The 23,932-nt window shown below is 56.7% G+C and overlaps 2 protein-coding genes across 7 annotated transcripts; one reads left to right on the top strand and one right to left on the bottom strand.

The window, feature by feature from the left end:
- The first annotated feature begins 242 nt into the window (after positions 1 to 242).
- ZSWIM8 (zinc finger SWIM-type containing 8) lies at positions 243 to 15,072 on the top strand. 5 transcript variants are annotated; one of them, XM_055130109.1, is made up of 26 exons: positions 243 to 732; positions 2,831 to 2,984; positions 3,236 to 3,330; positions 3,510 to 3,682; positions 3,856 to 3,963; positions 4,069 to 4,150; positions 4,263 to 4,383; positions 5,640 to 5,841; positions 5,970 to 6,145; positions 6,665 to 7,658; positions 7,955 to 8,086; positions 8,209 to 8,388; positions 8,663 to 8,846; positions 9,044 to 9,142; positions 9,760 to 9,884; positions 10,307 to 10,547; positions 10,639 to 10,797; positions 10,885 to 11,113; positions 11,280 to 11,569; positions 11,704 to 11,927; positions 12,721 to 13,209; positions 13,384 to 13,567; positions 13,667 to 13,840; positions 13,943 to 14,062; positions 14,378 to 14,488; positions 14,596 to 14,774. In XM_055130109.1, the coding sequence occupies exons 1-26, from the start codon at positions 525 to 527 to the stop codon at positions 14,640 to 14,642; spliced, it is 5,301 nt and encodes a 1,766-aa protein (XP_054986084.1). In that variant the 5' UTR covers positions 243 to 524; the 3' UTR covers positions 14,643 to 14,774. The 5 variants fall into 5 exon arrangements, with proteins under 5 accessions (XP_054986084.1, XP_054986086.1, XP_054986085.1 ...); XM_055130111.1 differs by having other exon boundaries at positions 245 to 732; positions 12,721 to 12,844; positions 13,493 to 13,543; positions 14,310 to 14,488; positions 14,596 to 15,072; XM_055130110.1 differs by having other exon boundaries at positions 245 to 732; positions 12,721 to 12,844; positions 13,493 to 13,567; positions 14,310 to 14,488; positions 14,596 to 15,072.
- A 110-nt stretch (positions 15,073 to 15,182) lies between these two features.
- Positions 15,183 to 23,471, bottom strand: NDST2 (N-deacetylase and N-sulfotransferase 2). 2 transcript variants are annotated; one of them, XM_055130113.1, is made up of 15 exons: positions 23,241 to 23,471; positions 21,146 to 21,185; positions 19,797 to 21,056; positions 19,555 to 19,642; positions 19,083 to 19,231; positions 18,721 to 18,906; positions 18,334 to 18,462; positions 18,048 to 18,230; positions 17,862 to 17,958; positions 17,380 to 17,503; positions 17,083 to 17,257; positions 16,547 to 16,717; positions 16,332 to 16,441; positions 15,865 to 15,967; positions 15,183 to 15,783 (listed from the first exon to the last, which is right to left on the bottom strand). In XM_055130113.1, exons 3-15 carry the CDS (start codon positions 20,793 to 20,795, stop codon positions 15,658 to 15,660), a joined length of 2,640 nt encoding a protein of 879 aa, XP_054986088.1. In that variant the 5' UTR covers positions 20,796 to 21,056; positions 21,146 to 21,185; positions 23,241 to 23,471; the 3' UTR covers positions 15,183 to 15,657. The 2 variants fall into 2 exon arrangements, with proteins under 2 accessions (XP_054986088.1, XP_054986087.1); XM_055130112.1 differs by having other exon boundaries at positions 19,083 to 19,237; positions 23,241 to 23,470.
- Between the last annotated feature and the right edge of the window lie 461 nt (positions 23,472 to 23,932).

Raw genomic sequence — 23,932 nt, 5'->3', positions numbered from 1 at the left:
TTTATTCCCGGGGGGCGCCGTGAGCGCGAGTGCTTCCCGCACCTCGCGTCGTCTCGTTCGCAGGCCGCCTCCCGCTTACCGTGTCTGAGAGTGGGCTCGACACCACAAGCAGGAGATCATAGCGTTCAAGCAAACGGGGCCCCTCCACCCTTCCGCCGCCGGCCGCCGGCCAGAGCGCGCGAGGACGGAAGTGGCCGTGGCCGGCGCGGCCGGAAGTCCAGATCAGCTGATGGGGGAGGCGGCGCCGCAGCCGCTTGGAGGCCGCGGCTGCTAGGCGCTTCGTCCGGGCCCTGAGTCTGGCGAGTCTGGCCGCCATCCCCGTTCGCACCTCGTAGTGGACCGCGGCTCGGTCCCGCGGCTCTTCCAGGCCTGGGACCCCGGGCCGGCACGGCCCGTCCCGAACGCCCCGACTCCCCTCAGCCCGGCTCGCCCCTCAGGCCCCGGGCCTCCCCGCAGCCCCCGGCCGGCGGCCCAGGTCCCGGATCCGCTGAGGGGGGGACCTGGCCCCGGGGGGCGCGGGCCCCATGGAGCTGATGTTCGCCGAGTGGGAGGACGGCGAGCGCTTCTCCTTCGAGGATTCGGACCGCTTTGAGGAGGATTCGCTGTGCTCCTTCATCTCCGAGGCCGAGAGCGTGTGCCAGAACTGGCGGGGATGGCGCAAACAGTCGGCGGGGCCCAATTCCCCCACGGGCGGCGGCGGCGGCGGGGGCGGCGCCGGGACCCGCATGCGAGGTGAGGGCGCGGGCGGTGGGCGCTGTCGGGCCGGGAGCTGTCCGGCCCCGGAGCTGTCCGGCCCCCGCCGCCCGCCTTTCCGGTGCGCGCGCGTGATGGCTGGGACAGCCTGCGTGGGACCGCATCGCCGGCAGCCGGGGAACCTCTGTTTCCCTCCCTTCCTTTCTTTTATTATGCCTGGGGAACGGGAGAGGGCAGGGAACCCCCTCTCCGCCCGGGGGAGACTTTCCGAGTGGAGCCGCAGGCCAGCTGGACAGTGGTGGCCAGCGGGGCGCGTGGAGAGCGAGTGGGTTGTGAAGCGGGATCGCTCGGGGAACGTCCACGCAGTGGGCAAGTGGAGGAGAATGGCCCGGGCGAGGGCATCCCCGACTCGCAGGCGGAGACCAGAGACTGCAACTCGCTCCCGGGCAGGAGCCGAGGCTGGCACCAGTGTCTCGGGCAGAGAGTGCGGGCGGGTAGTGGATTCCTCCTGGGGCGTCCTGGGGGACACTCGCCCGTGACGCCGCTTTCCTCCTCGGGCATTTCCTGAACGCACAGGTCCGTGCTGCTAGGCGTTTTGCTTTTATTAAAGGTCCCGGGCGGGAGGGCGGGAGAATGATGATAAGAGACGTTCCCTAAGCTCACACACCACCACGGTTCCCCCCCCACACCTCGCCTTCCTCCTGGAAGGAAGCCGACTTCTCCACCTCTCCCAGCAGGTGAGAGAGTCTGACTGCGATTCTGCTCGCGCCATTCCCAGAGCGGTGTTTTCCACACTGCCCCACGTGTTTCTCGCCCTGCAGGGGAGGGAGGGAGATTCACACACGTCACTGTCGGTGTGGTAGTATTCCACTTCAGTTGACGCGATAGTGTATGCATGTGCCTGTGTACGTGTAGGTGTTTTGTTTTGCAATGCTGGGGATTGAACCCAGAATCTCACTCGTGTGAGGCATGGTCACTCTCCTGCCAATCCGAGGGTCTGGCCCTTAGAGCTGCGTAGTTTGCGGGAGATCACTGATCATGGGTGAGGAAGATTTTTAGTATGCTGGTATTTTCCTGAACAGGTTAAAATCTAAGAAAGAATTTCATTTATCTCCAACCCTGTCTCCCTTCCGTGATTCCCTGTCTCATTTGTAAAAGTAGAAAAACAACACTTTAAAATGGGGGGGAGAGGTAGTTCCAGCTTCATTGCTTGCCTTGCATGCAGCCAACCTGGGGTCAGTCTCTATCACCACACGTGGTCCCCGAGCACCTTCAGGAGTGACCCCTGAGCATTTCTGCATATCGCTCCAAAACAAAACAAGAAGTCCTTTTCTGGAGATCAGGGAGTTAGGTGGAAGAACTAGGGCACATGCCTTGCTTGTTGGAGACCCTGACTTCACTTCCCGCCCCCATAGATACCATGCCTCCCCCCAGCCCTGCCCCCGCCACCCCTGGCCCAGCTCTGCCAGAAAAGAGCTTTCCTTTCAGCTGCATGCTTTTCTGATCTAATCTGACTAGCATTTTGTTGTGCTACGTGGCCTATTTCATTGCTTTATGATTAAAACAGTGTGAGGCCCCACAAGTGATATCTTCATCCCACTCTAGGTGATCCCAGTACCTGCAGCTAAGTTTCCCTTGCGGTGACATATATCTGGCTTCCTCTGTCCCAGGGCTCCATCCAGGTGTGGCAAAGCAAGTACTGCCTCTCTTAGTTCTAAAATTCCCTCTTTTAGCTCTTCTGTTCCCTGGCCTGTCTTCCTTCAGGGACCTGTAGTCATATAGAGGAAAAGGAATAGTAAAAAAACAATGAGAAAAGAGAATGCCAGAAGAGACATTGACAATGTAATATGATCCTTAAGCGCTAAGTATATGAGAAATAAGATGCCCGGCTATGTGAAAGAGGTTACTTGCATCCTGGAACACACCTGTTTGGCCAGGAGTTCCTGGGCGATCCCTGATGCCTTCTCTGCAGCCCTTAAGTATTGGGCTATGAGCTGAGGATCGTTTAGCTGTCCTCCCACAGTGGTCAGTGTCTCCTGACAGGAAGATCCCTTGGCTTTTTCCTCTCATTCATGGTAAAGGTGCTAAAGTAATCATGACCCCTTTATTTCTCCCTCCTCAACCTTTGTTTCCAAAGATGGACTGGTGATCCCATTGGTGGAGCTGTCAGCCAAGCAGGTGGCATTTCATATCCCGTTTGAAGTGGTAGAGAAAGTTTACCCCCCAGTGCCAGAGCAGCTCCAGCTCCGAATTGCTTTTTGGAGCTTCCCTGAGAATGAGGAGGATATTCGGTAAGGCTAAGGGGCTGCTGGTGGGGAGTGGGGTTCTGATATTCCACACTGTCTGCTGGGCTTTCCAGAGGACAAAGGAGATGTTGTATTTGGGGCTGTGTAAGAAGATGACAAGGTGTGTGGGGGAGGGTCCTGGGATTTTCCTCGTGAGGGAGTGACACTGGGGAGAGAATGTCCAGGGTATTGTGGCCACAGACAGGGTCTGTAGAAGGTTATTTGCTGAGTTGTGCCTCTGTGTTCTTCATGCCCAGGCTGTATTCCTGCCTGGCTAATGGCAATGCAGATGAATTCCAGCGAGGTGATCAGCTGTTCCGCATGAGGGCTGTGAAGGACCCATTGCAAATTGGTAGGAGTCCCATTATGTCCTGTGATCCCCCACCCCTTGGTGCCTCCCATCCTCTGCGTGTGAATTAACCGGCCACTGCAAGGAACTGGAACAAGTTGCCCAAGCAACTGCTGGCCAGCTTCCGGGACAGAGGCCTAGGTCTTGGCAGCTCTCAGTGACCACCTCTGTTTTTTCCCCAGGGTTCCATCTGAGTGCTACAGTGGTATCCCCTCAGGTGGTCCCCCCACAAGGGGCCTACAATGTGGCTGTGATGTTTGATCGTTGCCGGGTCACTTCATGCAGTTGCACCTGTGGGGATGGGGCCAAATGGTGCACCCATGTCGTGGCACTCTGTCTCTTCCGTATTCACAACGTGAGCCCACCTCCCAATTTATCCTGGTCCTATCCTATGCTCTGTCCCCTCCTCTGCTGCATGTCTGGCCACAGCGTGAGCCTCCTTGCCACCCAGCCTCTGCTTCCCAGTTCTCAGCCCCAGGAGGAGTAGGCCTTTTCTCAGATCATTTCACTTCCCTCTGTCTCCTCTAGGCCTCTGCAGTTTGCCTGCGTGCCCCAGTCTCAGAGTCTCTGTCTCGGCTACAGAGGGACCAGCTGCAGAAATTTGCCCAGTACCTCATTAGTGAGCTCCCTCAGCAGGTGAGTAAAATTGGCACCTCTGGTCCTCCCAAGACTGTGTATCCACTTTCCTGTGGGCATTGTGACCCCTCGGGTCAATTATGCCTTTTTCCTTTTACCCCTTAGATCCTCCCCACCGCTCAGCGACTCCTAGACGAACTTCTCTCCTCTCAGTCAACAGCCATCAATACTGTGTGTGGAGCCCCGGGTGAGTGTGTTCAGAAAGCAGTGCAAGAGAGCATGCTCGCTGTGTAGGTGGCACTTATTAAAGGCTGCTGTCAGGTTCCTAACTCTGGGTGCTCGTTGCCTATTACCCCCAGACCCTACAGCAGGACCCTCAGCCTCTGACCAGAGTACTTGGTATTTGGATGAGTCGACACTCACTGACAACATCAAGAAGACCCTGCACAAGTTCTGTGGCCCCTCCCCTGTGGTCTTCAGGTAAGCTGGATCTCTTCATGCTCTCTGGTCTGCAGGGAGCAGGAGCTTCCCTCAGCTGGTGGCAGATCCTATGTTGAATTAATGCCTGTTACTCACGCGCGGGTACGGTGCCTGATCACACAGAAGGGATCCTCGTGCGACCATAGTGATGAGATATTTGGAGGGGGAAGACTGAACCACATTGGGAGTACTTGAGGCTTACTCCTGGCTCTGTGCTCAGGGGTCACTCCTGGTGGTTCTTGAGGGACCGTGGTGCTGAGATTGAACTGGGGTCGACTGTGCATCGCAAGTGCCTTGCCCCCTGTACTATTGGTCTAGCCTTCATTTTCATTTTTCAACTTTTTGTTTTCGGATCACACTCAGGGAAGCTCAGGAGCTGCTTCTGGCTTAGTACTTAAGAGCGATTCCACTAGGCCTGGGGCGCTGTGTGTAATAGAATCACATGCACATTGTCAGCCATTAAGTGCTACAACTAGAGCTTAACCACTGCCACAGCACCACCAAAAGGGTGACGAGAATTGATCTAGTCAGAGAGAGTGGTCTGTTTTTAGTCAGGTACAGCAAGGAGTGAAATTGAGACTTAGTGAAAATTGTGTATTGGGGGAGGAGAGATAGTACAGTGGAAAAGGTGTTTGCCTTGCACATGGATTCAATTCCTGACACCCCTGTATAGCCCCTGACCCACCCCCAGGAATGACCTGAGCACAGAGCTAGGAGTAAACCCTGAGCAGCAGGGTATGTTGCAAAAACCAAACAAAATCATTGTCTTGGATATTATTTTTCCCCTATACTCTGTATTTTGAGGATCCCCTTCTCCTCTCCCCTTTTTTTCAAATCAAAGTCTTGTTGCACCTCTGCCTGCTTTTTTCTTTTAGTTTTGGGGTCACATCCGGTAGTGCTCAGGGCTTTCTCCTGGTTCAATGCTCAGAATCACCACGGGTAGAGCTTGAGGACCCAAAAGGGTCCTGGGGGCTGAGTTGACCTTGTACAAGGCAAGTGCCTTACTTGTACTATTGCTCGGCCTTCATCCCTATCTTTTTTCATTTGTTTCTGGGCCACGCCTGGTAGTGTTCAGGGCGTATGCCTGCCTCTGCCTGCTCAGGGATTGCTCCTGGCGGGCTCAAGGGGGCCATATGAGGTGCCGGGATCAAACCTAGGTCAGCTGCATTCAAGGCTAGCACCCTACCCGTTGTACTAGTATTCTGGGCTCCAACTTCATACCTGTCTTGAGGGCACTTCCCACACTCCTCTTGTAGCGATGTGAACTCCATGTACCTGTCTTCCACGGAGCCTCCGGCTGCTGCTGAGTGGGCGTGTCTGCTGCGCCCTCTGAGGGGTCGGGAGCCTGAGGGAGTCTGGAACCTGCTCAGCATTGTGCGGGAGATGTTCAAGCGGAGGGACAGCAATGCAGCTCCCTTATTGGAGATCCTCACCGACCAGTGCCTCACCTACGAGCAGGTGAGCCCCTGAGTGGGGTTCACTCTTCATTTCCTAGCCCTCTCCCCTTTCTTGGCAGGCACACCGGGGAGGGCTCCTCGGGTTTCCTGCAAGCTCCCAGGGGCACTCAGAGCCCTCTTTGTTTCCAGATAACCGGTTGGTGGTACAGCGTGCGCACTTCAGCCTCACACAGCAGTGCCAGTGGGCACACGGGCCGTAGCAATGGGCAGTCGGAAGTGGCAGCCCATGCATGTGCCAGCATGTGTGATGAGATGGTCACCCTGTGGAGACTGGCTGTGCTGGATCCTGCACTCAGCCCCCAGCGGTGAGTGTCCCCATGGGCCAGCGCAGCAGTCTGCCCAGATAGGCCCACCCTCAGTCCTTGTGCATCTATAAGTATACCATTTTTTTTCTCTCTTTTCTTTTTTTGGATGGTGTGCAGGTATTACTCCTGGTGGCTCGCTGGGAAGGGGTTGCTCTTGGTAGTGCTTGAGTGGATCATGCAGTAGTGCTGGGGACTGAACCCAGGGCCCCCACATGTCACACCTGCACTCGGGCATGGAGTTCTCTCTCCAGCCCTGGACGTATCATTCTTCTAATCCTGGGGAGTGGGGGATTAGGGCCTAGAGTTGCCAGTGATTTAGGAATGCTTTAAGAGGCTGGCTTCTTTCTTCCCCTAAATTGCACCCCCTTTCTACAATCCACGAGGATGAGAGTGATGTCTCTCAGACTGGCTCAAGAAGGGCTTCCTGGACTCCTTACTTGTGCCCCACTTGGGGGAGGGGACATAGGCCTCCCATCTCTTCCTAGCCTCCAGCAGCCTCGAACCCACTGTCTCCTGCAGCCGCCGGGAACTGTGTGCACAGCTGCGCCAGTGGCAGCTGAAGGTGATTGAGAATGTGAAGCGGGGACAGCACAAGAAGACCTTGGAGCGGCTCTTCCCTGGCTTCCGGCCGGCAGTGGAGGCCTGCTACTTCAACTGGGAAGAAGCCTACCCACTGCCTGGTGTCACCTACAGCGGCACTGACCGGAAACTGGCACTGTCCTGGGCCCGAGCCCTGCCTGCTCGACCAGGTGCCTCCCGCTCTGGGGGCCTGGAGGAATCCCGGGAACGGCCCCGACCTCTTCCTGCTGAGCCAGCTGTGCGGCCCAAGGAGCCTGGGGCCAAACGCAAGGGATTGGGTGAGGGGGTTCCCTCCTCACAGAGGGGTTCTCGCCGCCTCTCGGCCGAGGGGGGAGAGAAAGCTCTGCATAAGATAGGTTCAGGTGGGGGCAAGGCTAAGGTGCTGGGTGGGGCTGGCAATGGGAGCAAAGGCCCAGCAGGCAGCGGGAGCAAGCGGCGCCTGAGCAGTGAGGACAGCTCCCTGGAGCTGGACCTAGCCGAGATGAGCCTGGATGACAGCAGCCTGGCCCTGGGGGCAGAGGCCAGCACCTTTGGTGGATTCCCCGAGAGCCTGCCACCCTGCCCCCCATCTGGGGGCTCCCGAGGCCCTCCCACCTTCCTTCCTGAACCCCCAGATAATTATGAAGAAGATGCTGGCGTGTACTTCTCAGAAGGGCCTGATCCTCCCGCAGCTTCTGCTGGCCCCCCTGGCCTACTGCCTGGGGAAGTCTGTTCCCGTGGTGACCTCCCTTCTACAGATGAGGGTGGCAGTGAACCTCCCAAAACCAAAGAGGTAGCCCCTGCAGTTGGAGAGGAAGAGGATGACTACCGGGCGTATTACCTGAATGCCCAGGATGGGGCTGGGGGCATGGAAGAGAAGGCCGAGGGCGGGGCCGGGGAAGAGCACGACCTGTTTGTCGGGCTGAAGCCGCTGGAACAGGAGAGCCGCATGGAGGTGAGAAGGCTCGGGGGTGCTTCCTGGCCAGGTGGGAAGGAGGCTGTGCTGGGGAGGGTCAGGATCATCCTGGGACTCTCCGACTCCTCTAGTAGGCTTCTGATTTGCCTCCCTGCTTGTGTGCTCATGTCTCATTCTGTAGCAGTCTGGGAGTTACTGTGGTGGACCCGGGCCCAGTGTAGGGCCTTGCACCTAGCAAGTGTCTGGGGCGTGTTTGCTGCTTGAGTGCCTGCAGTGTCGTTCCCCCCCCCCCCCGTGGTGGTATTCACCCCTTTGTTCTCATGTCCTCTTTCTAGGTATTATTTGCTTGTGCTGAGGCCCTGCATGCTCATGGCTACAGCAGTGAGGCCTCCCGCCTCACCGTGGAGCTTGCCCAGGACCTGCTAGCCAACCCGCCTGACCTCAAGGTAGAGCCGCCTCCTGCCAAGGTGAGAGAGACTCCCTGTTCCATTTGTCCCACTTAGCCCTGCTTCTCTCCCATTCCCCTTTCCAAGTCAGAACCTCCTCCACTAATATGAATCAACCTCATCTCCTATGCTTGCCACTTTAGGGCAAGAAGAATAAAGTATCTACAAGCCGTCAGACCTGGGTAGCTACCAACACCTTGACCAAGGCAGCCTTCCTGTTGACAGTGCTCAGCGAGCGCCCGGAGCACCACAACCTGGCCTTCCGGGTTGGCATGTTTGCCTTGGAACTACAGCGACCCCCAGCTTCTACCAAAGCCTTGGAGGTCAGAATTCTTTATTTTGGTGGGGGGGGGGCAGTAATTTGGCCGCATTTGGTGTTGTCTGGATGCAACTCCCAGCTGTGTGTTTGAGGGTCACTTCAGGCAGTGCTAAGAAATAAACCTGCACCTCCTGCATGCAAGGCTCAGCCTATTGACCGTTCTCCAGCCCGAGGTCAGAGATTCTTTCTGAGCCTGGACTCATGTCTCCTTAGAGACTTGAACTATGATCTTTATCTCAGTGAGGTCTGAGAGACCTGAGCTTTATCCCATCCCCCAGGTAAAGCTAGCATACCAGGAGTCCGAAGTGGCTGCTCTGCTTAAAAAGATTCCTCGGGGTCCAAGTGAGATGAGTACCATGCGGTGCCGGGCCGAGGAGCTACGGGAAGGGACACTCTGTGACTATCGGCCAGTGTTGCCACTCATGTTGGCTACTTTCATCTTTGATGTTCTCTGTGCTCCAGGTAGGGTGCCTGACTTGACATCAGTGGGAACTAACTTGTGGGAGACCAAGGAGAAACCAAGGACCTCACTCTGCCTTGCGTGTCGGACCCATCAGACAGTTCATGGGAGAGTGGAGCGAGCCGGGTCTGGCGCTTTATCTCTTTCATTCTTTCCAATGATCCTGCTGTCTTCCTGACTTACCCCATCTTCCATCCAGTGGTTTCTCCTACGGGTTCCCGGCCCTCCAATCGAAACTGGAATCATGAGATGCCTGGGGATGAAGAACTGGGATTTGAAGCTGCAGTTGCTGCCTTGGGTAAGTTTGTCAGTATCTTGAATGTTCCTGGCAGCTAAGCCTGGTCTAATACCTTCAAGGGTAAGAGATATTGGCCCTGTTCCAAAGGGATAGTGGGAAAGCCAAGATGGTAAGTGTGAGCCAAGTAGTTCCATGATAGTCAAGAATGTAGCACAAAAGTATGTACTGTGGGTCTGAAGAGATAGTACAGGGGTTAAGCACGTGCCTTGCATGGTATTACCCCCAGCTTGATCCCCAGCACTGCATAGTCAACCTGAACACCAATTGGAGTAACCCCTTAAGCACTGGCCAGATGTAGCCTGAAACTGTCCACCAAAAAATAAATAATAATAATAATAAATAAAAGGGAAAAAGATCTGTTAAGGGCAGGCAAACAAAACAACATGACTAAAGGCACAGGGGCAGTCATCTCTTCAAGAGAATGCGGAGCCCAGCTTGGAAGGGCAGAGTAAACTAGGTTAGGAACGTCTGGAAAAGCAGACGGAGCTTAGGGTGGATGTAACAGACCATGGGCCATCGTGGAGAAGTGGGTTGGAGTAGAACTCCTTCCCTCACGTGCTGGTAACTGGGGCACTCAGGCCTTTACAGTCTCTGTTCCCATGTGCACCTCCCCACAGGCATGAAGACAACAGTGAGCGAGGCAGAGCATCCCCTGCTGTGTGAAGGTACACGTCGGGAGAAGGGGGACCTGGCATTGATACTTATGATCACTTATAAGGATGAACAGGCAAAGCTCAAAAAGGTAAGAGCTGAGGTGCTGGGACTTTGATGAATAGTAGATTTCTCAGGGGTCCAGTACAGTGAGAAGAATACAACTCTGCCCATAGGAAATAGGAAGGATCTTGGGAAAACCTTATAAAGAACAGGACCATTGGTTTTTATAGAAATACTTGGGTAGGGGGTGGGAGAAGCAAGGGGTATGTCATTCATTCATTCACTTTAGTATTTATAGAGTGTTAGTATACTATCAGTATACTAAGTCTTGTTATACTTGTTATAGAGGATACCATTGTAGGCAAGCCAACCTATCTTCCGGAAAGTTCTTTGTCATTAAAATTGGGCTAGGCTTCCTGAGAAGGTGATGAAGCTGCTTCAAGGAGAAAGTTAGGTTAATAGAGGTCAAAAGGGTAAAGGGTATTCTACCACTACTGCTTTGTCCTCCAGATCTTAGACAAACTCTTGGATCGAGAAAGCCAGACACACAAGCCGCAGACATTGAGTTCATTCTACTCATCTAGCCGCCCAGCTGCCGCCAGCCAGAGATCTCCTTCAAAGCACGGGGCCCCAGCCGCTTCAGGGTCCCTGCAGCCACTGGCCTCAGGCGCTTCAGGGCCTGCTCAGCCAGGGAGTGTGGCAGGGGCTGGCTCAGGCCCCACTGAGGGCTTCACAGAGAAGAATGTGCCTGGTGAGGTGGGGGCACCGGGGGTGGTGAATGCTCTGTAGTCATGTCGGGGTCTTCCATAAACTCACGCCAAGGTCCTAATTTCCCCTTCCAGAGAGTTCCCCTCACTCCCCTTGTGAGGGTCTGCCCTCTGAGACAGCTTTGACCCCAAGGACAGAAGGGAAGGTCCCCAGTCGTCTGGCACTTGGCAGTCGTGGAGGCTACAATGGACGTGGCTGGGGCTCCCCAGGGCGGCCAAAGAAGAAGCATACAGGTATGACAGTCCCTGGGATGAGCCAGCATGCCTGGTGGCTGACTCTTGGAGCTTCTCTCTCCTAAGACTGACTTGTCTGTGGGTCAGGCATGGCCAGCATTGACAGCAGTGCCCCCGAAACAACATCAGACAGTTCCCCTACCTTAAGCCGGAGGCCACTTCGAGGGGGTTGGGCCCCCACTTCCTGGGGTCGAGGACAAGACAGTGACAGCATTAGCAGCTCTTCCTCGGACTCCCTGGGCTCCTCATCCTCCAGCGGGAGTCGCCGGGCCAGTGCAAGTGGAGGAGCTCGAGCAAAGACTGTGGACGTGGGCAGGTCAGTAGGGAGACAGCCACTGCCTCTGCTCCCACCCGCCCAGGGCTGATCCCCAGTGGAACCCAACTCCTGTGACCCACAAGCGTCTGCACTGTTTTCCCCAACTTTCCTGGGTGCCCATCTCAAAGAAACCCCAATCCTGGTCCCTACCCCATTGTCCCTTCAGGTACAAGGGCCGCCGTCCCGAGAGTCATGCCCCCCATGTACCCAACCAGCCGTCCGAGGCAGCTGCACACTTCTACTTCGAGCTGGCGAAGACAGTGCTGATCAAGGCCGGGGGAAACAGCAGCACTTCCATTTTCACACATCCATCTTCCTCAGTGGGCCACCAGGGGCCTCACCGCAACCTGCACCTTTGCGCCTTCGAGATTGGGCTTTATGCCCTTGGCCTGCACAACTTTGTTTCCCCCAACTGGCTCTCACGTACCTATTCATCGCACGTCTCCTGGATTACAGGTAACTCCAGGATTGGGAGTTCAGTATGGGTGGGGAATCCCTAGCAGAGAACTTGATCCTTGCGGAGTTACTGATCTGAGGGGACTGCTGCTGGGCCGGTGCTAACCAGCCTCTGCTTTCTCCTTTCTCCAAAGGCCAGGCAATGGAGATTGGCAGTGCAGCCCTGACTATCCTGGTGGAGTGCTGGGATGGGCACCTGACTCCCCCTGAGGTTGCATCCCTGGCTGATAGGGCCTCGAGGGCACGAGACTCCAATATGGTGAGGGCAGCAGCGGAACTAGCCCTGAGCTGCCTTCCGCATGCCCATGCTCTGAACCCGAATGAGATCCAGCGGGCCCTGGTACAGTGCAAAGAACAGGTATTTCTACAGGCATTCGGGGGACCTAGTGTGGGGTGTCTGGGGAGGAAGGTCGAACATGGGGGAAAGCTGAGAAGCCAGCACTTGATTCTCAGCACCTTATTCAAGCTGCTGCTTTGTCCTGTCAGGGTGACACATGACATTCCTGCTTTTGCTTTCAACTCTGAGATTAGGGTTCGGCTTATGCTATTGATAATAAGGTGGAGACTTTTTTTTTTTTTTTTTTGCTTTTTGGGTCACACCTGGTGATGCACAGGGGTTACTCCTGGCTCTTCACTCAGGAGTTACTCCTGGTGGTGCTCAGGGACCATATGGGATGCTGGGAATCAAACCTGGGTTGGCTGCGTGCAAGGCAGATGCCCTACCCGCTGTGCTATCGCTCCAGCTCCAAGGTGGAGACTTCTGGTTCAGAGATCAATGATCACCAGAAGGTAGTACTTGGGGAAGGCTTGAGGAAGATGAGGGGACTCAGGTGGGAAGAAGTACTAAACTCTAAAACTGGGCTTTCGCCTGGGTTTGGTCAGCATATTCAGTGACCGTGAAGCTCACGGTCTGAGGCTGTCTTGGGGCGCTGGCCCGATCACTGAGGCTCCACTGGCAATCAGCCAGTTTCGAGGGAGCTGTTGGAATGTCAGTTAAAACCACCTCTGCATAAGGGCTTGGGATGTGCCTGGTCGTAGAACACTTGTCTTGCACTTGAGGTCCGGGGTTTGATCTCTGGTACTGCCACAAAACAAAACATCATCCCTAAGTATTCCCTCCCCCCTTAACCCTTGGCACCCTTCCCTTTCAGGACAACCTGATGTTGGAGAAGGCCTGCATGGCAGTGGAAGAGGCAGCTAAGGGTGGGGGCGTGTACCCCGAAGTGTTGTTTGAGGTTGCTCACCAGTGGTTCTGGCTATATGAGCAAACAGCAGGTGGCTCATCCACAGCCCGTGAAGGGGCTACAAGCTGTAGTGCCAGTGGGATCAGGGCAGCTGGGGAGGCTGGGCGGGGGCTGTCTGAAGGCAGGGGGGCCCCTGGGACTGAGCCGGTTACAGTGGCGGCAGCGGCTGTGACAGCAGCAGCCACAGTGGTGCCAGTCATTTCAGTGGGGTCCAGTTTATATCCGGGTCCAGGACTGGGGCATAGTCACTCCCCTGGCCTGCACCCCTACACTGCTCTACAGCCCCACCTGCCCTGCAGCCCTCAGTACCTCACCCACCCAGCTCACCCTGCCCACCCCATGCCTCATATGCCCCGGCCTGCCGTCTTCCCTGTGTCCAGCTCTGCATACCCACAGGTGAGACCCGTGTTCTGGGGCCATTGGGCATGCGGCGGGGGGTGGGCATGTGGTTGGAAGGGGATGCTCGGATAATAAGAGCTGTCCAAGAGTACTGGGAGGTGGTGGGGAACTGGGGTCAAGGAGGTTCTCTCCTAATCTAACTTGTCTTCCTTCTCTTCTCCCTGACTCTAGGGTGTGCATCCTGCATTCCTGGGGGCTCAGTACCCTTACTCAGTGACTCCCCCCTCACTTGCTGCCACTGCTGTGTCTTTCTCCGTCCCTTCCATGGCACCCATCACAGTCCATCCCTACCACACAGAGCCAGGGCTCCCACTGCCCACCAGTGTGGCCTGTGAGTTGTGGGGACAGGGAACAGGTGAATGGAGGGGAGGTCTGGGCCAGGGAGGTGAGGAGGGACTCCTTTCTGCCCTCGTGGGGCGTCCAGTTCTTCACACAGCCTTTATCCCACCTTCAGTGAGCAGTGTCCACCCAGCATCCACGTTTCCAGCCATCCAGGGTACCTCACTGCCTGCTCTGGCCACACAGCCTAGCCCCCTGGTGAGCGGGGGCTTCCCCCCACCAGAGGAGACACATAGCCAGCCAGTCAACCCACACAGCCTGCACCACCTGCACGCCGCCTACCGAGTTGGTGAGGTCCCTTCCAGTGAAGCCCTGCCCCGTAGCTCCTAGTTTGTCTCCAGCATAGCTGAGGGGGATGGACTTCTACTACCTGCCAATCCTTTCTTCCCAGGAATGCTGGCGCTGGAGATGCTGGGTCGTCGGGCACCCAACGATCACCCCAACAACTTCTCCCGCTCCCCCCCCTACACTGATGATGTCAAATGGTTGCTGGGGCTGGCGGCAAAGCTGGGTAACACCTCCCCTCCCAAGGGCCATTGTCCACCCCTCCTGCTCCCCCCTTCCTATCCCAGACCTCCTTCCTAGCTCTTGCTGAGTTGAGGCCTTGGTCGGGTATGTGTGCGTGCGCGGGGGGCAGGGGGTTCCCTCAGCTCCTAGGGTGGAGGGAGGCTCTCTACCAGGCCAGAGCCGAGAGAAAAGTTGGGTCCCTAGGGCAGAAGTGGCCACCCCCTTCTCATGCCCCTCCCCCTGCCCCCCAGGAGTGAACTACGTGCACCAGTTCTGTGTGGGGGCAGCCAAGGGGGTGCTGAGCCCGTTTGTGCTGCAGGAGATCGTCATGGAGACGCTGCAGCGGCTGAGCCCCGCTCATGCCCACAACCACCTGCGTGCCCCGGCCTTTCACCAACTGGTGCAGCGCTGTCAGCAGGCGTACATGCAGGTGGGAGCCCTCGAGTGCTCGGGCAAGGATGGCACTGGGCACCCAGCACAGAGGGGAGGCGTGTGCTCACAGGCTCAGTGGCTCGCTCACCCCGTGTCCCCCCACAGTACATCCACCACCGCTTGATTCACCTGACCCCTGCCGACTACGATGATTTTGTGAATGCGATCTGCAGTGCCCGTAGCGCCTTCTGCCTGACCCCCATGGGCATGATGCAGTTCAACGACATCCTGCAGAACCTCAAGCGCAGCAAACAGACCAAGGAGCTGTGGCGGCGGGTCTCACATGAGATGACCACCTTCTCCCCCTGAGTCTGGCCACTAGAGGGCCCTGTTACGGGGACACAGGCCTGTGGCTCTGGGGGCGCGTCACCCGGGGGAAGTGTCATGGCTGGACAGATCGGCCTCGCTCGGTTCCCTGGTTTTCCACACTGGCAGCTGCTCTTGGACTGTAGCTTGGGGCCAAGATGTCTCAGAGCCCAGAAACCTAGGGCTGGGGGAGACAGCCCTGTCTGGGAGGGGGCGTTGGGTGGCCTCTGGTATTTATTTGGCATTTATAAATATATAAACTTCTTTTTTACTCTGCGCCTTTCCCTTCTTCCGTTCCATGGGCAGTCGAACCCTGAGCTGGCTGGTGGAGGCAGGGAAGCTTGCTTTATTCTTGGTTCCTCCCACTCCAGTGAGGCGACAAGACAGAAAAATAAGGATGTTTATTAAGGACATTCTGGCCCATGGCGAGGGCTCATACTCAGCTCTCGGAGCCACTGTCCGACCTCATCCCATTCAATGTGAATGACATTAGGAGGCCGGGCCACAGGTAGATCCCACTGATCCCCCAACCAAGGGTCCCTCGGAGCCAGCATACACTGCTGCGGCTCATGAGGGAAATCACTGGGTTAATACATTCCTCTTACCCTGCCTGGATTGTTGCGTTCCTCCCCACCTTCCTAGACCATGGTTTACAAGTGCTTAGTACCATGATGTGGGGTACTGGACCCCAAGGCTATCGGAAAGGGATGCCCTTCCCTTCTCAGCCATCCCAGGCCTGGGGGTGCGGATCACTGAGGTAGAGGGGGAGGGGCCGGGCCTCTCTCATTCCCCCGTGGGCCCTGCTCTGGGCTGTTCCGTAGGGAAGCAGGGAGGCTTTTGCTGGCACAGAAGCCCAGGACCTCAGCCCAGACTGGAATGCTGCAGTTCTTCCCGAAGCCACGAGGGCACTGGCTGACCAAGCCGACTCAGCAACTTCGACAGCTCCACATTATGGTTCCGGAAAAAATCCGTAAGGAAAAGGCGGGACTGAAGAAAAAGGAAGGCAGAAGTGTAAGGAGTGGGCTGCAGACTCAGGTGGAGTGCAATCCGTCCCTGGGATTGACTTACGTCAGCATCCATATCTGGGTACCTCCGGCCTTTGCTTTTGCCTAGACAGCGAGTCTTACCACCTTCAAGTTCCTGGCACCAGAATCCTTTCTCTTCATCAAACCTGCTTGATAGGAACACATCATTTCCTTAAGTGAGAGAAAAGCTATTCAAGTCCTGTCAATGCTCATATACGACCTCTCCTGGCCCGTGCCAGATTTCTCTGTGTGAGATGGTAAATTCAGGTCTCCTCCCAACTGGCTTGATTAAAACTGACAGGTTTGGGGTAGTTCAGCTGGAAGGGCGCTGACTTACATGTTGGTACCCTATATGGTCCCTGAGCCCCACTAGCAGTGATTCCTGAGTGCAGAGCCCTGAACACTGCCGGGTGTGGCACAAGAACAACTGACAGGTTTACCTGCTTTGCCATATCCTTCCTGTACAGCCCTCCCGCTCCTCCCGTCAGCCCCCGGGTCAGGCTCTCCCACCTGAGGGTCCGTGTGTAGTTGAGAAAGGGTGTGACACCCAGGAACTTCTGGATGCTCTCCATTGAGGCGGCAGGGTTGGTACGCAGCTCTCGGCCATCCACAATCAGCAGCTAAAGGGACAGGGATGTGGTTCCTGTGTATTTCCTTAGAAGCCTCGGGCTGGAGGGAAGAGGAAGTGAACGGGGCCCTCGACGGAGCTACTGGGGGATTTTTACCTGTCCAGAAGGGTAGTAAGTAAGCCAGCGTTGTAAGTGGGTAGAATAGTAGCCAGGGACAAGACAGCGGCTCTGCAGGGAGCGAAGTGCCAGTGGGGCCTGAGAGGAGGCTGAAACCACCTCATAGAAAGTGTAGTTCAGAGCAATGGGATCTCCATGTGCTCGCTGGTGCTGAAAGGACAGGGCGAAAGAGGAGGTCAGGGCGATAACAGAACATTGTGTCCTTGCTTGTTTGCTCTGCTGAGAGCTTCCTCAGACTTACCCTCTGCCTTTCCCTCAAGAACTAGTTTCCTGGGGCCTGAAGTGATAGTACAGCAGGTAAGGTACAACCCAGGCCTTGCATACAGCCGACCTGGGTTCGATCCCCAGCATCCCATATGGTCCCCCAGGAGTAATTCCTGAATGCAGAGTCAGCATTGCTGGGTGTGACCCAAAAAGCAAAAGAAGAACTAGTTTCCCAACTTCATTTTGTGTTGTCTGGGTAGCAGGTACCACCTCCCTCTGAAGCCCCAGTATGTCTCCAGCTTCAGGCAAACCTGGTACCAGGAGTAGGCCCTGTCAGCAGGATTGATGAGCACAGTGATGATTTTGGCTCGGGGCAAGAGGGCAGCCCCCCGCCGTGGCACAACCTCTGAGTCAAAGTAGGTGGCACTTTTTTCAAACAGGAAGTCCGTGCTGGCATTTGAAGGGACAGGGAAGAAGTCCATGTACCTAGGGAGTAGCAGAGAGAAAAGGTAGAGAATTTGCAGCTTTTCAATGCTGGTGGAAGCTGGAACAGTGTATTAAGGGGAAGGGGGTTCCTCTGAGAAGCACTGCAAAGGGTTCCGTCTCACCAGTCAATGCCCTTGTGGTAATTAGGACCATTGAAAAACTGAATCTCCTCAAAGGTGCTGGGGCTCGGGAAGCTGCCAGTCACAGCGGGGTGCAGGCTCAGGAAGAAGTGAACAGCTGTAGTCCCTAGATGGAGAAGAAAGGCCATTGCGGAAGAGAAGTCAGCTCAGCCACATGAACCTGACAGTAGTAAGAAAAGAACCACTCTGGGTGGTACAATCCCATGTAGCCAAACCAGAGAGGAGAGGCAAGTCAGAGGTCCAGGGAAGGGTTAAAAGTGGTTCTCAGCCTTGACTGTGTATTAGAATCCACTGTGGATCCTCAAAAAAATTTCAGAGATGATTCTGACATAAAACCAGCCAGGGTTAAGAATCACTGTCTCAAGACTGAACTGATGACAGGTGTCTATGAGAAGGGAGTTTATTGACCAAGAGAGGCCTTGGGCTTAAGGCTAGGCAAGAGAAGTTGGCTAAGGTGGAGTCACCGGTCTTCTGGGGTCCCACGATGAGGAACTTGGGAAGCCGATCACAGGTTTTCTCCTTAGACCAAATATCTTTGTGCCTCTTGTCATCACAGGGATTCTGGTGAAGCCAAGAATTCGATAAGGCCTCATCTTTTCTTTAACTCCCAACCCCATCACATCTCTGGTCAGTTTGCTCTCTACCCCTACCTGCCACAGAGGGCTTCGCTCTTGAGGGAAGAGGTCAAAGTACTTTCGTGCAAGAGGGACAGGAGGGAGCGTCTGTAGGCGCAACCTGGTCCAGCACTGGAGGAAGCGTACCAGGCTCTCAAAGGTGTACAGGCCCAGCCGGTCATTTCCGTAATTGGACAGATGGGTCATAAAGATGCTGATCTGCAAGGGGACAGTTGCAAGTCAGCCTTGGAGAGCTGAGTCCACCTCCATTCCAGCCTGAAGCCCTGTGGCACTCCCGTCCTCCAGCCCCTCAGCTCTGTACCGGGTTGAGCAGCACTGTCAGAAAGAGCTCTCCACCTCGGATGCTCCGATCCAGTTCCCGAGAACCCCCCGGATACTCATTGTAGAAGATAGTGTGGGTGAAGAGGCCACATGTCTGCCGTGGCAGCACCTGGAGGAACAGGGAAGGGAGCGATGAGATGTGACAGGGAAAAGGGACGAAGGTCCTGAAGCAGTGAATCCCCAAGTCACAGAAACCTCATCTGAAATTATAATAAAGCTCTTGCTCTGAGCACTATCACTTCTTACCCCACTACCCCGATGACCTAGGTGAACTAGGGCCGAAAGGTGACCGAGGTCAGCACGAGCTGGTGGCTGAATGACAACTGAAGTCTGTTCAGGTTCATTTCGGGGGGGGGGGGGCCCTCACCATAATGCCATTGTGAATGAAGCCTCGGCGGTAGCGCGCAGGGCGGAGATGGGGATATTCCTCAGTGCTGGTCACCTGGATGCCCCACACAGATTTCCAGGCCTCATAGAGCTGTGTGTGGACGGGGTACACGCCCGAGTGGTGGGGAGCCACAGCATACCCCAAATCCGTGGGGATTCCATGTTCCTGGGAATGGCAGAGACACTCACCAGAACCTGGCGAGGTCTGGGGAGCAGAGGGTAAAAAGGGTGGGGATACCTCTACAGAAAGAAAAGTGGAAAGGGTCAGGAAAGGGCACCCCTTAGGGGAAGTTGGAAAGGAAACAGGGCCTCTAGGGAAAAGCCCAGGGAGGAAGTTCTCACCAGAGCAAACTGCTTGTTGAGCCTCATCTGGTCGGCCAGAACAGAGCGGTTGTGGAACAGATGCGGCTGCATGTGGCTCCACATGTGGGGGAACCACCAGAACTCTCTGCGGTGCTTCAGCAGCATGTCGTCCCCTGCGTCCTCCTCCTCTGTCCCTAGGACCACACACTGACCACTGACCACAGCCTGAGTCACTCTGGGCCCTCCTCTGAGCCCATCCTAAGACAGTGACCACCTGCCAGTCTTGGGATGCTGACCTCTCCCTATATAAGACAATTTGCCCCGCCACCAACCTGCTCCCCAGCCACCCATGCCAACCTACACTCATGCCCAGTTTGCTCCTCACAGCATTCTGATCTCAAACCTGGCCCCCTTTCCAGTTTGCTCCTCACAGCATTCTGATCTCAAACCTGACCTCCCCTTGGTCTAAGGAAGACAGGAAGGTATGCTGAACGTTGGGACACAGGCTCACCCGTATGGTAGAACTTGCCAGAGAAGCCCAAGTTGAAGGTGAAGTTGGGGACTAAGTTCCTGAGTTTGTTCTGGGTGGTCAACAGAGCCTGGGAAGAGCAGCAGGGACAAGAAATTAGGAGTAGCACTCCTCCAGTCTGGAAACATAAGGGCAAGTACCCAGGACAAGTTCGGAATTCCTTTAAAGACTGGAATCTGAAATTGTTTCTAAGGAAAGAAATGTGAGTCAGGAAGAAGACTGACCTCCACATCAGCCACCTTCATGCGGGTACCCTCCTTGCCCACGAAGATGTCATCGATGTCCACCAAGATATAGCGGTCCAGGTCCAGGCAGAGGCGCTTGCCGGTAAGGTACGCAACCGCGTCAACAAAAACAAGCTTGTGCAGCCAGAAGGCCAGGCCGTGGCCGAAGAGCACTCGCTGGATGCCATCATGAAGGCCGAGGTCTTGAACCACGGTGGGAAGCCGGGCTCGGCGAGACATGGGTGCCGGCCCGGGGGGCTCAGCTGGCCGAAGACTGGCCAGAAGCACCGGTTCATATGTGCTGTGATTAGACTGGAAGATGGTCCAGTCATCACCAGGCAGGGGTCCAGGCTCCAGACGGCTGGGGCGCGTGAGGTGCAGCAGAGGGGCCGAAGGGTTCACTTGGTAGTCCCGAAGGCCCACGTTTGAGTGGAGAAACAGGGGAAAGCCCTTCAGCTGGGCACTCAGGAGGCTGTGTTCGTGGGCTCGGAAAAAGCCAATGATGCCTACCCCATACTCCACACAGTATCTGTCCAGCAGCTCACGACTCCACGCATCCAAGTTGACATACTTCAGCAGGTTCTCATAAATGACCAAGACATAGCGGCCACGGGACTGATCTGTCAGGGTTGGCATGTCCCCCCGGCCAGGTGCCAGCTCGGTGCTGTAACGAAAACGGCTGGACTCCAGGATGGCCACGATCTCCTGGCCCAGCTGTGAGTAGGCACTCTCCACAAATACCAGCACCACAGGCTCAGTTCGAGCTGTTTCCGGAGGCCTGGGGGGCCTTGGTGGGACTGGAGGGCGGGCAGGGCCTGCAGCGCCACCACTACTACAGTCTCCTAGGGGCAGGGGCAAGGGTTCCTTGGCCTTAGGGCTGGTGGACACGTAGTAAGCCAGGAAGGCCATGGAGCCCAGGCTGAAGGCGATGAGCAGCAGGATGAGGCGGTGCAGTTCCAGCTGCCGGGCTGGGCGGACCACCTTCCACAGCTTGAGCATGGCGGGGGCCCACCTCAGGGGAGGGAGGAAGGAGTTTAACAGGCTGAGGCTCTCCTGGGAGGGTCGGGGGAAGCCAAGTCCTTCAGTGGAGGGAAGGGGAGGTAGACAAGGCAACAGGGAGCAACTGGACAGAATCCATTGGCCTCAGGTGACCATGGCCCCCTGGCCCATGTTTTGAGGATACAAAGCTAACCAGTCTCTGCCCTAAATCCCGGCTGACTTCCTCACATTAGAGATCAGCAAAATCCAACTCTGCTCCCACTGCAAGACAGAAATCGCAGTTATTGGTCCTGGTGAAACCGGGTCCCATCCCAACCTCTCCCCTGTCTCCCCAAACTGACACCTCTTACCTCCTGCTCACAGGATGATTTGTTCTCCAAACAGAAAGTCCTGTAGAAGAAGAACACAATCCGAGTCTCAGTCTCCCAGACTGTCCTAGAGGACGAGGGGTACACTCAAAGGGATTCAAGGGGTGACTCCTGGCATGTCGGAGGTCAGCCTGGGCCTCACCCTGGGCCTCCTGCAGGCAAAAAGCCAAGCTCCAGTCCTCTTGAGCTTGCTCCGGGACCTCTCCTGTGTCTTTGACATGGTCTGAGGTTCCTGAGTGACGCTCAGAGTGGGAGCCCCATGACCCAGGGCTAAAGGGAACCTGAGCACCTAATGAAGAGGTCAAAACACAAAGGAGGCTGAAATGAGCCAGCTCAGAAATCCCCAGCCTGTCAGGGAGCTACCAGCAGTTCTGATCTCCCTGGGAGGGACAGAAGCCTTCTGATCTTCCTGGGAGGGACAAAAGCCTCGAAAGTTCAGATCTCCTGACTGAACATCAGATAAGAGGAAACTCATGATTTGGTTAATCTTTGTCATTCATCAACCCCCAGCCCACAGGCTAACAGCACTAACGAACTTGCAGTCAGGTGAACATCGAAGGAGGGGGCCTTGGAAAAGAGAAATGGGGGACGTCAATCATCTCATGAGTTTCCAAAACGAGAACTTGGGAATTCTTCCCCCCACAACACAAATTTTTGAGAAGCTTCCCCTCTCCCTTAACTCACTGGTGGCAATGTCAGAAGGGACAAACGTGTAATCCCAGTCAGTTACATCCCTGAGCCAAGCCAGAAAACCAGTACCTAGCCACTTGCCCTTGCTAACTTAGCCTGGAAGGTACTATTCTCTGAGTCCTGAATGGCCCACTGGGCAAGACCCCAGCGTTTGCTCACGGTTCAAAAAGCAACAAGTGGGGCTGCAGGACAGTGGCTGCAGAAGGGCAGTGGTGCAGATCACCCTGGAGAGCAGACCTAATCCTGGGGCTATTTTCCTCAAATAGCTTCTGCAACTTTGTTGCTCTCTTCACTTGAACCACTCTGAGAAAGGCCGGAGGCTGGCAGTGCCCCTTGCCACTCACCCAGGTACACCAGCATCTCCGAAGGGGTTAGGCAAAGGCTGGATTCTTCAGAATTGCAACAATTTAAGAATAGTTAAGTTTGAGAGTGGGACAGTACAGAGGCTCAGATTGCATCCCAGGCACTCCATATGGTCCCCCAAGCACCGCTGCGAGTAGTAACTCCTAAACACTGCCAGGTGTGACCCAAAAAGGGGGAAAAAGTTCTATTTGGGCCTGAGTAAACCTAATGGAAGTGACGAGAGGTAGAAGAGAGAATTGAAATGGGAATGTAAAAGGCGTGAAGCCCCCGAAGGAAGCTGAGGAACAGAAGTCTTTGAGGGGAAGTCAATATTTGGGGTGTATCACCTTTGTGCTAAGAATAACAGTATTTGCTGAGTGCGAGCTCCTGCTTGGTCTTCTAAGACCTTCACCTACGTTACATTCTCACACCATTCTCAGGGTTCCTCTTATCCTCATATTGAAGGCGCAACGTGCCAGCCCACTCAGCTCCGTCAACAGAGGGACTGAGACCTGCCAGGCCGGTGCTCGTGAGCACTGCATCTCAGCTTCCTGCCTAGACGGCGAGGCAGCAAGATTTAGGGATGGAACGAAGGGGCTTTGAGAGCTAGTGGGATGCGCGTAGGAAGGGAGGGTCCTGTGTGCAGCCATGGGACAACTCCGAGAGACAAGGAGGTTATACAGGGCCCGAGAAGGGGGTGGGGGATGGGAGAGAAGGGGGCTGGGTTGGGAGGGCAGCGGCAGAAGGGTCCCTGCAGCCCAGGTCGGGCACAGGCACGCGGGCCTGGGACACCGGGGAGTGACTGAGGGGGGACGGTGGGGTCACAGGTGGCTATGAAGGAAGCCGAGGACGGAGCGTTCCCGGGGACGGGCCGAGGGGCGTGCAAAGGGCAGGCTGGGCTCGGGCCAGTAGCCACTGGGCTGGAAGCGCCCCAGGGGAGTCTCCGGCCGAGGGGGCAGCAGAGAGGGGCAGAGGCCGGGGCCCGGGGCGGGCTGAGATCGCCGCTCTGCGGCGAGTCAGCGGGGGTCTCCCGAAGGCGGCTCACCCGGCGGGCTGGGCGGCGTCCCCGCGGTGCCCGGGCTCCGCCGCGTCCCGGGGCGGCCCGCTCTGCCAGCTCTCGGGGCCTCGGGCCGCGTCGCGGCGGCTCCGCCATCTCGGAGCGCAGGCTCCGCCGCACCGGGCCCAACCACCACGGCCGCAGGGGGAGCGGGCTCCGCGCGGGGCCGCCGGCGCGCCGCCCCCGGACCCCGCGGCGCGCCTCCAGCCGCGGCCTCCGAGCCCCGCGCCCCGCCCGCAGGACCCCCCGCGCCCGAGCCGTGGCACAGTCGGCGGCGTCGGGCGGGCCGGGCCGGGCTCGTCCACTCAGACCGGCGCGGGGGGAGCCGGGCCGGCCCATGGGAAGAGGGGAGGGGGCGGGGCCAGGCTCGTCCATTCAGGCCGCCGCGGGGGGAGCCAGGCCGGCCCATTGGCGGAGAGGAGGGGGCAGAGCCACGCTCGTCCACTTAGGCCGGCCTATTGGAGGAGGGGAGGGGGCAGAGCCACGCTCGTCCACTCAGGCGGCCCGGCCCAGTGGAGAGGCGGGGCTGGGCTCGTCCACGCAGGCCGGCGCGGGGGTAGCCGGCTCACCGGAGGAGGGAAGGGCCCGGGGCCAGAGCGAGGCGGGGCCGGGCTCGCCCACTGAGGCCACGCGGGGGGAGCCGGGCAGGCGCATTGGAGGGGAGGGGGCGGGCAAGCCCT

The sequence above is a fragment of the Sorex araneus genome, chromosome 3, assembly GCF_027595985.1.
Source record: "Sorex araneus isolate mSorAra2 chromosome 3, mSorAra2.pri, whole genome shotgun sequence".
NCBI lineage: Eukaryota > Metazoa > Chordata > Mammalia > Eulipotyphla > Soricidae > Sorex > Sorex araneus.
Note: the sequence above shows the minus strand (reverse complement) of the source record. Positions and strands in the feature narration are given on the sequence as shown.

What these genes read in the sequence shown, in the direction of transcription:
- ZSWIM8 (XM_004615454.2), top strand. Translation starts at nt 525, where the DNA reads ATGGAGCTGATGTTCGCCGAGTGGGAGGACGGCGAGCGCTTCTCCTTC. An exon ending in AACAGGCAAAGCTCAAAAAG is followed by an intron (nt 9,885 to 10,306) that starts GTAAGAGCTGAG and finishes TTTGTCCTCCAG; the next exon opens with ATCTTAGACAAACTCTTGGA. An exon ending in TGGTACAGTGCAAAGAACAG is followed by an intron (nt 11,928 to 12,720) that starts GTATTTCTACAG and finishes CTTCCCTTTCAG; the next exon opens with GACAACCTGATGTTGGAGAA.
- NDST2 (XM_055130112.1), bottom strand. Translation starts at nt 20,795, where the DNA reads ATGCTCAAGCTGTGGAAGGTGGTCCGCCCAGCCCGGCAGCTGGAACTG. An exon ending in TCAACAAGCAGTTTGCTCTG is followed by an intron (nt 18,907 to 19,082) that starts GTGAGAACTTCC and finishes TGCCATTCCCAG; the next exon opens with GAACATGGAATCCCCACGGA. An exon ending in TACCACAAGGGCATTGACTG is followed by an intron (nt 17,258 to 17,379) that starts GTGAGACGGAAC and finishes GCTACTCCCTAG; the next exon opens with GTACATGGACTTCTTCCCTG.